The sequence below is a fragment of the Solanum stenotomum genome, chromosome 8 (assembly GCF_019186545.1).
Source record: "Solanum stenotomum isolate F172 chromosome 8, ASM1918654v1, whole genome shotgun sequence".
NCBI classification, from domain to species: Eukaryota; Viridiplantae; Streptophyta; class Magnoliopsida; order Solanales; family Solanaceae; genus Solanum; species Solanum stenotomum.
In genome coordinates, this window is record NC_064289.1 from 54,580,510 (window position 1) to 54,594,066 (window position 13,557).

The 13,557-nt window shown below is 34.9% G+C and overlaps 1 protein-coding gene across 1 annotated transcript; it reads left to right on the top strand.

Annotated features, from left to right (window-relative positions):
- Positions 1-1,739: 1,739 nt before the first annotated feature.
- LOC125872939 (protein disulfide-isomerase-like) lies at positions 1,740-6,731 on the top strand. Its single transcript, XM_049553753.1, has 11 exons — positions 1,740-1,913; positions 3,237-3,267; positions 3,390-3,677; positions 3,778-3,963; positions 4,075-4,200; positions 4,391-4,525; positions 4,620-4,739; positions 4,865-4,982; positions 5,270-5,382; positions 5,785-5,990; positions 6,510-6,731. The coding sequence occupies exons 1-10, from the start codon at positions 1,750-1,752 to the stop codon at positions 5,986-5,988; spliced, it is 1,485 nt and encodes a 494-aa protein (XP_049409710.1). The 5' UTR covers positions 1,740-1,749; the 3' UTR covers positions 5,989-5,990; positions 6,510-6,731.
- Positions 6,732-13,557: the final 6,826 nt, after the last annotated feature.

Below are 13,557 nucleotides of genomic sequence, written 5' to 3' on the forward strand. Positions count from 1 at the left end.
TTACGTTCTACGGATCGAAAAATGGATTCGGGGAGTTAAAACCTTACCTTTAGCCTCACGAATGGTGAAAAATGGTCAAGAAGTCGCCTGGGGTCGTCTCCTTAGCTCTAAGAATCGAAAAGTGTCAAATAAGGTCATTAAGGAGTTTATTAACGACTTTAAGTTGCGTTTGGTCCGCCATGGCGGACCCATCCCGCTACAGCTGCCCCGCTCTGGCGGCCTACACAGAGACATAATGTTACCTATTCACGCTAAGATCATTTTCGGGAGTTCTACTCGCCCAAATTCGATTCTGTAAAGTCGTACAGGTTCCTTAACGTTTTAGCTATCTACTCATGTGGTCCAAATCATAATTAGATCTCTCATTAATTACCAAATTTCCCTACACCTTAATGACTTTGATTTTATCCAAATTTGGACTAGATTGGAAAATTTCAAGTTACTACGAAAAAGTTTTCTTGCCCCAATTCTTTCTTCATTGACTTTTCCCTAACGACAGAACCAGGTCGTTACAGTTCAGACAACTCCTAGCCCCCATACTTTTTAGATGATTCCTTAGTGCTTTTTAGCATAGATTAGTGGATCCACTTAGTAGTCAGGTTCTATACCCTTGGCAAGGTATAGGACGGCCCTGGCAGCGTGAGGTAAAACGTTGTATCATCACAATAGCTCTTAGGTGATGGTTGTCGGTCAGAGAAACTCCCACAATAGTATTATTTTGTATTTTTATATACATTTCAGAGTTATATTGTATCTTTGCACACATCAGAGTTACTATTGTATTTCTAAATACACAGAGTTGTTATCCATGTTTTAAAAAGTTTTTCTTTAAATTGCACTTGTTTATACTGCTTTATTGAAATGAGTTCAGTTGAGACCAAGTTTGTTCTTCAGTTCCTTTCAAGTTTATGTCTTATTTTAGAATTCCCCTCGCATGCTCGTACATTCAATGTAATGATGTCATTTGACCTGAATCCTTTTATGATGCAGATACATGTAACCAAGATCAGCATCCAGCGCTTCATTGATCCAGTTGAGCATTTAGAGTCTTGTGGTGAGCCTCCTTGCTTTCCGGAGGATTTCCTTTTTATTGCTTTCAGTATTTTTGTTCATTAGGATGTCGTGGGCCTTGTCCCGACATCCATATCAGTTGTTTAGAGGTTTCATAGACAGTTAGTGATGTTAGTTCTTGAGTCTTTTTATTTCTTGTTTTGATGATTGAGACTTGAGTTGCCACTTTGGCCAGGGACTTTTATAACAAAAATAATACCTCAAAAAGACGTATTAGAAATAAATAAAAAATATCATAAAATTACAAAAAAAAAAAAATTACCTTCAAATTTAGTTGTCACTAATATTTAATGGATAGAATTCCATAAATATTTTCTCTAAGACTATAAATACTAACTTCTGACAAATTAAGGGACCAAAACTATTCAATGCATAGTTAGGGGAATATTTTAAATCTATCCTCTAACATAAGTATTGATTTTATAATTTTCTCCTAAAATTAGTACCAAAATGTATCCATACTTTAAACATGTGATTTTTAAGGCAAAAAAACAAAAAACAAAAATTTCCTCAAATATTTTTCAAAACTCCTACACGTATTGACACATATTTATAGCCAATCCCCACTTTACACGTAATATTTGCATGATGACATGGCACTCTAAACTTTTTCTTTATAAATATATATATAAAAAATGTTGGAGGAATGAATCAAAAACATTTTGTGTTCAGACAAATATGGCAAAGAGTGGCATTTTGGTAATTGTTTCAGCTCTTGTTGTTCTTGCAGTTTGTGGTGTTTTTGCTGAGGAGAAGGAATATGTGTTGACTTTGGACCATACTAACCTCACTGAGACTGTTGCTAAGCACAACTTCATTGTTCTTGAATTCTATGCACCTTGGTAAGTGATCTGCTGTTTTTTTTATTATTATTTTCTTGAAGAAAGTTCATTTTTTTGCTGTTTTTTTTGCTTGTTGAATCTGTATGTGCAGAATGTAATGAATGATTGGATGAAAGGGGTTTTGTTTTTGATATGTTCTTTTGTTATTTTAGTGAATTTTTGCTGTAATTTTTTGGTTTTCACAAGGTTTGTGAAGAATGCATCAAGATTAGTTCTTGAAAATTGACTCTCATTTGTCTTAAAGGGTTTATCAAGGACCCCTTTTGCTCTACTTTGCTGTTCCTTCTATTTTTTTTTTTGAAGTTTTATCTTTTTGCTGGTTTCTCTGGTTTTAGAAACTGTATGTGCAGAAGATAATCAATGACTGGTTCTTTTTCTTTTGGGGGATTTAAGGTTTTGTTCTGTAAAGGGGTTTTGTTTCTGATTTTTTTTTTGTTTTCTGAATCTTTTGAGTAGTTGAGAGATTTCATGATTGGGTGTTTTCTTTGGGTTTAAGTTTTTTTTTTCTTTTTTTTGTAAAAAGCTTGGTTCTTTGCTGTAATATTTGATTTACACATTGACTTGAATTTGTCTGAAAGGGGTTTTTCAAGGATCCTTTTGTTGATGGATGTATTTGGATTTGTGGACTGATTGAGGTTTTAAGGCTTTTCTGTAAAAAGCTTGTTCTTTTAATTCATGTTTGCTGCTTTTGTCTTGGTTCTAGAATCTGGATTTGCTTGATGAGTTCTAGGTTATAAGGTTTTCCTGTAGAAACTTCTTTTTATTTAATTTGCTGCTTTTTTTTTGGTTTTTAGAATCTCTATGTCCAGAATTTTACAAAATAAAAATAAATCTGGATTAGTTTTTGTGTTCTGTGTTACTGCAAGTTAATGGTTTTTTCATTTCTGTGACAGTCTGGTCAATTGGAATGTAAAATCTGTTTTGGTATTTTTGTGTCTGTATTTGTATTTTTGTCAAGAGGCTCTGATCTGTGTTAATAAGTGATTCTTTAAGCCAAATAGTCTTGTTATGTGTAGTGGTGGATCCAATGTAATAGTACCAGGTTCATCTGAACCTAATAGTTTCGACTCGGAGCATAAATTTATATGAAAAAATTCACTAAAATTGCAATAAATAGTAGACATGAACCCATGAAAGAGATAGTGAGTCTATGTTGATGACATGCTTGAGATGGTTGTATTAACAGCTTACATTAGTTTCATTCTTTTCTATGGTATCAATTCCCATAGTATACATTGTTGTCGAAATGCTTATTTAGTTATTCTTTGACATGAAAAACTTTGACTTTATGAGTAACTGATAGAGATATACTTGCAATTACAGGTGTGGTCACTGTAAGAATCTTGCTCCTGAGGTACACTTTCTTCTATGAAGTGCTTAATGAAGGGGGGAAGATCGTTTTTCTCCGTCATTATGTTTTTTCTTGGCATTTTAAACCTATGCATCTGATTTATGGTAAATTATGTTTCTTTCCAGTATGAAAAAGCTGCCTCAGAGCTGAGTAGTCATGACCCTCCAATCGTTCTAGCTAAGTATGATGCAAGTGATGAAGCCAATAGAGAACTTTCAAAACAGTACGAGATCCAGGGTTTCCCAACTATTAAGATCTTGCGGGATGGAGGAAAGAAAGTTCAAGAATATAACGGTCCTCGTGAAGCAGCTGGTATTGTATCCTATTTGAAGAAACAAGTGGGTCCTGCATCTGCTGAAATCAAGTCGAAGGAGGATGCCACAAACCTTATTGATGAGAAAAGTATCTTTGTTGTAAGTGGTGATACTTTTGATTGTTTCCTCATCATTATGGAAATTTATTCTCAGCATGCCATAGCTTCTTGCTGTCTAAAATCTGTTCATGTTTCTTTAGGTTGGTATATTTCCAGACCCCTCCGGAGAGAAATTCGAGAACTATTTAACACTAGCTGAAAAACTGCGAGGCGAGGTCGATTTTGCTCACACTGTTGATGCTAAACACCTCCCTCGGGGTGGACCAGTCAACAAGCCCACTCTTCGTCTTCTAAAGCCATTTGATGAACTCTTTGTTGATTTTGAGGTATTACAGTTATCTGTGTATAATTTTGTCTTTGATACTCATTGTATTATGGTTATGAGGCTCAACTCGTCCTATAGTATCTTTTAATTGGCCGTATGATTATACTTGCAGGACTTTGAAGTCGATGCAATGGAGAAGTTCATTTCTGAATCTAGTATTCCTATTGTTACTATTTTTAACAATGACCCAAACAACCATCCTTATGTTAACAAGTTCTTCGAAGGCACCAACGCCAAGGTACTTGATTCTTCGAGCTGTAATACTTCAATTTGACCTTATATTTCAACATCAAGCAATTCTAGGATTTTCTCATGAATTTTACAGTTACATTTGGTACCTGTATTATTTTGTTTTCATTTACTAATATTTGACAATTAACTTCAAATTAAGGTATTGATTGGTTATTTTGACATTTGCAAATCTACAGGCATTGCTATTTGTGAACTTTAGCTCTGATTTTGATGCTTTTAAGTCCAAGTACAACGATGTTGCTGTGCTTTACAAAGGGGATGGGGTGAGCTTTCTCTTGGGTGATGTTGAGGCTGGTCAAGGTGCTTTTGAGGTTGGTTAGAATTTTCAACTATCTGATTAGCTTTCATTTTATCCATGATCACATAAAAAGGCATGTTGAACATTCGTTTTATTTGGAATTGCAGTACTTCGGACTGAAGCCGGAACAGGCACCTGTGATCATCATAATGGACACTGAGGAACAGAAGTATGTTAAGGACCATGTGGAACCTGATGCCATTGCTGCTTATTTGAAGGATTACAAGGTGATGCATCCTCTTCTTTTTCTTGGATATATTTTGGAATAAAAGTGTTGTTAATTGTGAACAATATTCTGCACTGAAGGAAAGGCTTACTAACCTTTTTCCTCTTATTTTCCATATTGTTACAGGATGGAAAACTGAAGCCACATGTAAAGTCACAGCCCATCCCTGAAGTCAATGACGAACCTGTTAAGGTGGTTGTTAGGGATACCCTCCAGGATATGGTTTACAACTCGGGAAAAAACGGTGTGTGTCTGTCAATGTTTTAATCTTTATTCGATGTCTTGGTTGGGAAAGAGTCGTTTCTTTGTTGCACCATTTTGTGCTGCCTCTTTGGTATTTACTTGCATTGTTTACTAGTGTGTAAGGTTGTGATGAAGAGTTGGATGCCATAAATTAACTGATTGTGGAACTTAGAGTAAAAATTATACGTAGTAGGAGAAAGAGGGAGCAGTCATCAGCTTATTTCCCGTGGGTTTGACTATTAACAATAATTGTGCTCTCCTAAATTATTATTCGTTTGGTCTGCGCAGTGTTGTTAGAGTTCTATGCACCTTGGTGTGGCCACTGCAAGAGTCTCGCTCCAATTTTGGATGAAGTGGCTGTATCATTTGAAAGCGATGCTGATGTTCTCATTGCAAAACTGGTAAGAACTTTTTCATAAACTAAACAAGGATATTTTGATGCATGTATCTACTTCATCCTTTGTTACATTAAGTAACGGCATAATAATCAGAAAGAATGTATAGAATTAGAATCGGGTTTTTAGCATAAAAATCAGAAAGAATGGAGTGGACATTTGATCTTTTATGTTACGGATTCTTTGTTCAAAAAATGATACCCAGAGAAGAGAAATTTTGTTTACTGATTTTTTAGTAGAAAACGTCTGTAAAGTGTATCAAAAAAGAAGGTTTGTATGGCTTAAACACGTGTGTAGATATCTACAAGAGATGAATGCATTAGCAGTTGGATACTACCTGTAATGCACAGGACATGTATTAGTTGTGTTTGTCATTGGTCATTTCCTCATCTACTTCCTCATTTACAGGATGCAACTGCAAATGATCTCCCTAAAGGTGACTTCGACGTTCAGGGATTCCCTACCATGTACTTCAGATCCGCCTCTGGTAACTTGTCACAGTACAATGGTGAGAGAACAAAAGAGGCTATCATCGAATTTATCGAGAATAATCGTGACAAGCCTGCTCAGTCAGACTCTGCCAAAGTTGATTCAGCAAAGGATGAACTTTAGAGGTTTGATTCTCTTCCTTAAAGCATCAATTATGATATCTGCCATTATTGATAATGATAGTCAACAGAATTAGTGTCATGCTTGTTGAGTACAATCTCGTCCATCGTTTGGGAACTAAGGAAGGGAAGGAATTCCGAAAGAGGGAAAATGTTGAAGAAAGTCTGAGAAATACTGTTTGATTTGGCAGAAAATAAGTATGTTTTAACATGACCAATGTTTTCCCTTGGTGGTGTCACAACTTTGAAAAAGGAAAGGGAAAACCTCCTATTCTTCATTTTTCTTCCTTTAATTTCAAACTGAAGGTAAAAATGTAACAATTTTCTCTAGTCGTTTTCATTTTTGTTTGAAGAACGCCACATTTATCCGTCCACCTTAACTCTACCCCCAACCACCACAAAGAAATTTGAAGAACAACACGCCCATAAGCTTGCAAACTCTCCGTCTACGAATTTTTAATATGATTTTTCTTTCGTTCTTTGTGCTACAGTAATTGTAATGTAGATTGATCTTCTCTTGTTCAGGACTCTAGGAACATTGTGTACTGGTGGATTCAAGTTTTGTTGGAAGCATTGTGTTCTGGTGGATTCAACATCCCACCCGACCCTCTTTGCCGACTGCTGCTCTCCCCATGCACTCTTTGCTTCCTATGCTCCCGTTGTAGTTCTTGGAGCTTTTCAGCGCCAATAAAACGGTTGTATGTATCCATTTTGTGTATCGAATGTAGCTGGATTATGAGTTGTTATCTATTGAGAAGTTCTCCAACTTTAGTATCAGTAGTTCTAGTTATCTTCTTGTCCCAGAATGCTTCTTCTAAGTTTACAGTTTCTTTGATGACTAGTTGCAATCTAATGGGTTTTGGCTGTAACATGAGAACAAAATACCTTTGTTGCATAGCATAGTGGAAGAGTGAATAGGTTAAAATCTCCGTAAATTATCATCAGTTTGCGAGTTTCATACCTTAATTGTTGATGAGAAGTCATAAAATGAGGTCACATGGCACAATAAGTTCATGATTATTTAGGGAGTTCTATGAAGAGGTTGAGTGTGGACAAGGCCCTACTGTGTGCATCCACTAGACCAATAAGTTATAATAAATGTATATTATATATACGTAAAAACTAATTTTAACTATATATAAATGATGTAATTCTTCATTGAATACGAAGTTTGAAACCCCATCAACTCTTGCTAGCTCCACTCGACCCGTGGGACGAGCTAAACCAGAATATCACAGATAGTATAGGTCTCTAACACATTAAGGGTGTGTTTGGTATGAAGGAAAACGTTTTTCAATTTTCTCATGTTTGGTTGAGTTAAATGTTTTTCAAATCAACTCATTTTCCTCAAATTTAAGGAAAATGACTTCCCTTCAAAACTTAAGGAAAACATTTTCCAAAACTCTCTTCCAACTTCCAATTAAAAAAAAAAATTGTTGAAAAAATCAATTTATTTTGTCCCTACACTCAAACCAACCCCCAACCACCCCCCCCCCCCCAAAAAAAACAATTTTAAAGTTTGTTTTTAAATTCAATATTTTTACCCCACTCTCACCCCNTTTTTTAAAAAAATTTACCAACCCACCCCCTACCACTCCCACCCCTCTATCCCAAAAAAAATGTAAAAAAAAGTTTCATTTTTATTTTATAGATTTATTTTTTTAAAAAAACTTTCTTACTACCCCACCGGCCCACCCTTTATCACTTTTTTTGTTTGTTTGTGTGAATGCACATCTTTTACCCATTTTATCCATTTAACTACCCACTTTTAAATGGGTAATATGGGTATTATTCGTTTTTATCTATTTTTAAATGAGTTGGATACTCAACCCATTTAAAATGGGTAAGTATGAGTGGATATCCATATTAATTACCCATTTTGTCACCCCTAGCTGTAACATATACCTTTGTTGCATAGCATAGTGCAAGAGTGAATAGGTTAAAATCTTCGTAAACTATCATCATTTTGCAAGTTTCATACCTTTTAATTGTTGGATGAAAAGTCATAAAATGAGGTCACATGGCACAATAAGTTAATGATAATTTCGGGAGTTCTATGAAGAGGTTGAGTTGTTAGAATATGTGGACTAGGCCCTAATGTGTGCATTCACTAGACCAATAAATAATAATAGTCCATAGCTGTCACGATTCAGATCGTTGTGATTGACACCCACACAAATTTTCCGGTGGGAGTACCATTACTACAACCCAAACTAACAAATTTTATGAAAACTAAGGCATTTAAAGATACGGAAACAAGTTTAAATGACTACAAAAATGGAGTCCCCATAAACTCCAAGGTTTTAACAAACAACTAACCAAACTAATGCGGAAGAACAACCCCTAGAACCTGAAAGTCAATGTACCAAAACATCTAAAGTTCAACAAGTATAAACAAGAAGGGATGCAACCCCAATCTAATGAACTAATCAACTAACTAGAACATAGTCTACGTCCGGAATGATCGACATAGACAAAAGAGAATTCATGGCAGCCCGGAAGAATTGGCTCACCCTTGAATTCGAACGATCACTGATCTCCTAAGCGAGGTCTGTCAGTAGCTGCTTGAAGATGCCCTGTACTCAACAAAAATAAGAGCAAGTGCAGTATCAGTACACAACCACAGTGTACTAGTAGGATCACACGGCTATCCCACTAAGTGCAACATACATAAGTCATCACAACAATATAATCACATGCATATAACGAACATATACAATATTATCAACATTTACGAACAGCGAACAACTTCACATGTCTCAAAATATACAATTATGACAAGTCATTGGTCTTCTCATGGAACCCAAACCCAAATAGTTAGCATACCGGAACGTGGTACCCGATCCAATGATTATGCCGGAACATGGCAACCGATCCCATAATTATGCCGGAACGTGGCAACCGATCAAAGTTAGTTATGCCGGAACGTGGCATCCGATCCATTCAACACACCACAATCACAATCACAAGTATATCCTCAAGATCATACAATTAAGTCATGATTTCATGGTAACCATCATTCATCTATCTCATTTACAACAAGTGTGATCAATAATGTAGCATTCATATACATACATGTATCATAATAAAGCAAAAACAAACATACATCACACAATCATAGAATCACAACCATCACCTACCTCGAAACAAGCTTGAATCCCTAAGAAACTTGATCCTTCCTTTTTTGGATTCGTTCCGCTTGTTCTAGGTCTACAAACAACAATTTATACGCAAGGATCAACAATCAAGACCCAATTACCCGGATCATAATCAATAATATCAACCCTAGGTCAAATCTTGATCTCCATACCCAGATTAGGGTTGTTTCCACCATAGAATTTAGATCAAAATCCTCCCCCATCGATAATTATCCATTCTATTACGTTCTACGGATCAAAAAACGGATTCGGGAAGTAAAAAGCTTACCTTTAGCCTCAAGAATGGTGGAAAACTGTTAGGAGTCGCCTGGGGTTCGTTCCTTAGCTCTAAAAATAAAAAAGTGCAGAATGAGGTCATTTAGGGGTTTATTTACGACTTTAAGTCGCGTCGAACCCGCCACATCGGCCCTCATCCCGCTTCAGCGGCCCCGCTAGAGCGGCTAAAACCCCCGCCAAGGCGGCTTGCACAAACCAATGAGCTATTTAAAGAATTCCAAAATCCCCATTTCACAACACACCTCTAACCCACGACGCTCAGAAAATACCCTTCACGCTAAGATTGATTTCGGGAGTTCTACTCGCCCGAATTCAATTCCGTAAAGTTTTACGGATTTCTTAACGAGTTATCTATCCCCTCATGTAATCATAATCATAAATAAATCACCCGATTGTTACCAGATTTCCCTACACCTTAATGACTCCAATTTCATCCAAATCTGGACTAGGTTGGGAAAATTCAAATTACTACGAAAAACTTTTCCGACCCAAAATTTTCCCCGTTGGCTTTTCTATAACGATGGAAACAGGTCGTTACAATAGCCAATGATAGTGGTGGATTTATGTGTTTCATTAACAAGATCCGAAATATAAGCACATGAAGAGGCCAAAGGAGTTTAATATCTACTATAGTCTATATATACGTAAAAACTAAGTCTAACTATATAGATGATGTAATTTTCTACTGAATACGAAGTTCGAAACCCCCTTAACTCTTGCTAGCTCCACTTGACCCGAGGGACTAGCTAAACCAGAACATCACAGATAGTATATGTCTCTTAACACATTACAAGTAAAATACCCTTGCCATGTGTCTATAATTGATATTCTATGAGCTCAATTTATATAAAAACAAGATTGGTTTATACCTTTAAAACTCAACAATCTCATGTTCAAATTGAAAAAGGCACAAGCACAATATAATTATAGCCCAAAATAGCGATACATGTCTTAGTAAGCACTCACCCCGTAATATCTTATATTTTCGTTTTAAAATAAGTGTCATCTTAATTTTTAAAAAAATTCAAAATAAGTATTACAATTAGCATATTTTTTCAAATGTACCTTATATTTCATTAATTAAATAGGAGCCCCAATTTTCATTTTAAAAAAATTACAAAAACTAAAATACAATATAGTCACAAAAAATATATTTTTGAAATTATTTTTTCACTTGTTTCATTCACATTTTTTCTTTTTATTCCTCATATTTTTACTTTAAAGAATGATTGGGAAAAAATGAAATAAGAATAAAAACTTTTAAAAAAATGAAATAGGAATAAAAACTCAAATAATGATAATTAAAGAAGTCCAAAAATAATTTATATGTGCAAATGGTCAAATATATCTCTAAACTTTGCTTGAAGGATCATATATATTCCTACATAAAATTTATTTAAAATTAAAATAATTTTTTTCACTGGTTAGATGAAGAAGGCTATATAGGGATTCGGAACCTAAATAAGCCACAAAAACATAAAAGTGACCAAAATAAGCCACTACTTTAGTAAGTAACTAAAATAGGCTTAGTGGAAGAAAAATATCCACTTTATCTAATATTCTAAATGTTTTCCGTTAGTCTCATAACGTGTATATTTTAATATATAACAGAACTATTTCCTACACTTTATAAAATGGAGCTATTTCTTACACTTTATAAAGTGGAAGAAAAAAATTTGTTTTACCAAGAGGAATATTTTTCACATTTTTATCTCTTTATGAAGCTTTTGTAGTGTTTGTCATACAATTATATTGATTTGACATATCATAAAAACGGAAAAAATTATTACATTATGTATTTTTATTTTTTTATTCTGAAAAATCCTCCGATCTCTATTTAAGGACGTTCAAACATAGTTGATAGTACCTACAACATAAAGTCTTCTATATTTGTTCATTTCAATCTCAAAAAAAAAATGTCTTCTAAACCAAAAGTTAGAGTTTCGATTTATTAGGATGACGAAATTATACATGACGGAAATACCGTTTATTATAATTGTCCTCCCAAACACAATGCTAAATATTCAATTAATGTTCGATATCATAAATTTCTTTCATCTATTTATAAATGGGTATAAACAGTACTGATTATAATTTGACTATAGTCGAAAAATACCCTACTTCATTTTTATCACAAGGACAAGTAAATTTTGGAGAGTGGATTATCTATAATGACGAATCGTTGACCGACTTTTTGAGGGTTCCAAATGACTACATAGATCAAATCAAGTTAACAATACTTGAAATCTATGTTAGGAAGGAGCCTAAGACTAGTCAACAATGTTCTCCTTTTATCGGTCGATGTCCATCCCCGATTAGAAAATCATAATAGCGTTGATGGATTTTCGATAAGTCAATCTACTGATTTTCCTAACATGACTCATTATCAAAATATTCTTACCGGTCGATATGATTTTGATTTGAACGAAACTATCAAATGAAAGTGACAGGTAATGCTCAATAATTATATTTCGATTATTATTTGTTGATTTTGTCAATTATTTATTAATTTATATGATTTATTATTATTATTATTATTATTATATATTTTGTAGCAGTTTACCTCAGCAAGATAGGAATATTGCTCCAAGTTATGGACTAGATAATTATTTTGATCAGTCCTCACACTTTGAAATGATGGAAAATGTTGGGACATTCTCAAATTTTCATGTCTCGCCTACTTTTGATGCAGATGATTATCGGTATGTCCAACACTTGATTTTTTATTTAAGTAAGTTAATTGCATGAGACAAATATTTATACTTTTTTACATACATAAGGAAAATATCACACAAGATGAGCCCATTGATCCTGTGAATATCGATAATCGTGGCCTTCCAAATTACGGCTCACCTCCAGCTAGTGATAGTGATGATTTGCCTAATGCCAAAGAATCAGCAGATAATGTTCCATTTGAGGCATCATCTAGTGATGATGATTTTTAATGCCCAATCGATCGCCAAGACCAATGTCCATGAGTCCGTTTCGTAATCATGAAACTCCTTATCTTTGATCATCTCCCAGATGATCCAGATATCTTTGGCGATACACATGATGAATATACATCACAACATATGTGGCGTGAACCGAAAGATTTCATGAATGGTGTTATTAATATTGAAAGAGGCATGTTATTCAATTCAAAGAAACACCTGCAAAGAGCAGTTAAGCTTCTACATTTAAAGATAGCGAGGAAGTACTTTGTTATTAAATCGACAAAGAAATCATGGAGACTTGTTTGCCGGCGTGTAGAACAAGGATGTCGATTTAGGCTACTTCGTTTAATGATACTAACATGTGGAAAGTTGGAAGATACATTAAAGAACATACATGTGATATGGGTACGTGCCGGGATGGACATTTCAACTTGGATGTTGAGATGATTGCTAACGTCCTCTGTGTTGATATAGAAAAAACGCCAAGGTACTATTTTATCCTTAGATGATTTTTCTTTAATAAGAAAATATTCATTTTTTATTTGGTAATTAATATTATTTTTACTTTTCAGGTTTCCCATCAAAGACTGTCAAACAACTGTTCTTAACGCATATGGCATTTCGATAAGCAGAAGAAAAGCCTATCTTGATCGCAAACGTGCTTTTGAAAAAGTCTATGGTACTTAGGAGGGTTCTTTTGCCGAGTTGCCGAGGTTTATGGAAGCTTTGAAACACTTCAATCTCGGAACAATAGTTGAATGGAAAACAGAGCGGCATATCGATGTCATTGAAGATGTATTCAACCATGTGTTCTGGACTTTTAAACCATGTATTGATGGGTTTGTGTTTTGTCGTCCTGTTATATAGATCGACGGAACACATGTCTATGGAAAATATGATATCAAGTTGTTGATTGCGATTGCAACGGATGGTAACGACTCAATATTACCTTTGGCATTTGCAATAGTTGCGAATGAGAGCATGGAGACCAATACTGCACTGCCCCAATTGTACTTACCTACGTCGTGGATGAGATCTAGGAACGCTAAGTATTGTAAGCTAATAAGGTTTCCCGACGTGTTCGAAAATAAGATGCCCCCAATATAATAAGCATGTAAAGTCTAGAAATTTTCTCAACCCGCTCCTTTGGAGTAGCATCTCCTATCGAATCTACTTGTAACTGATCTCACAAGTAGTCGGTAA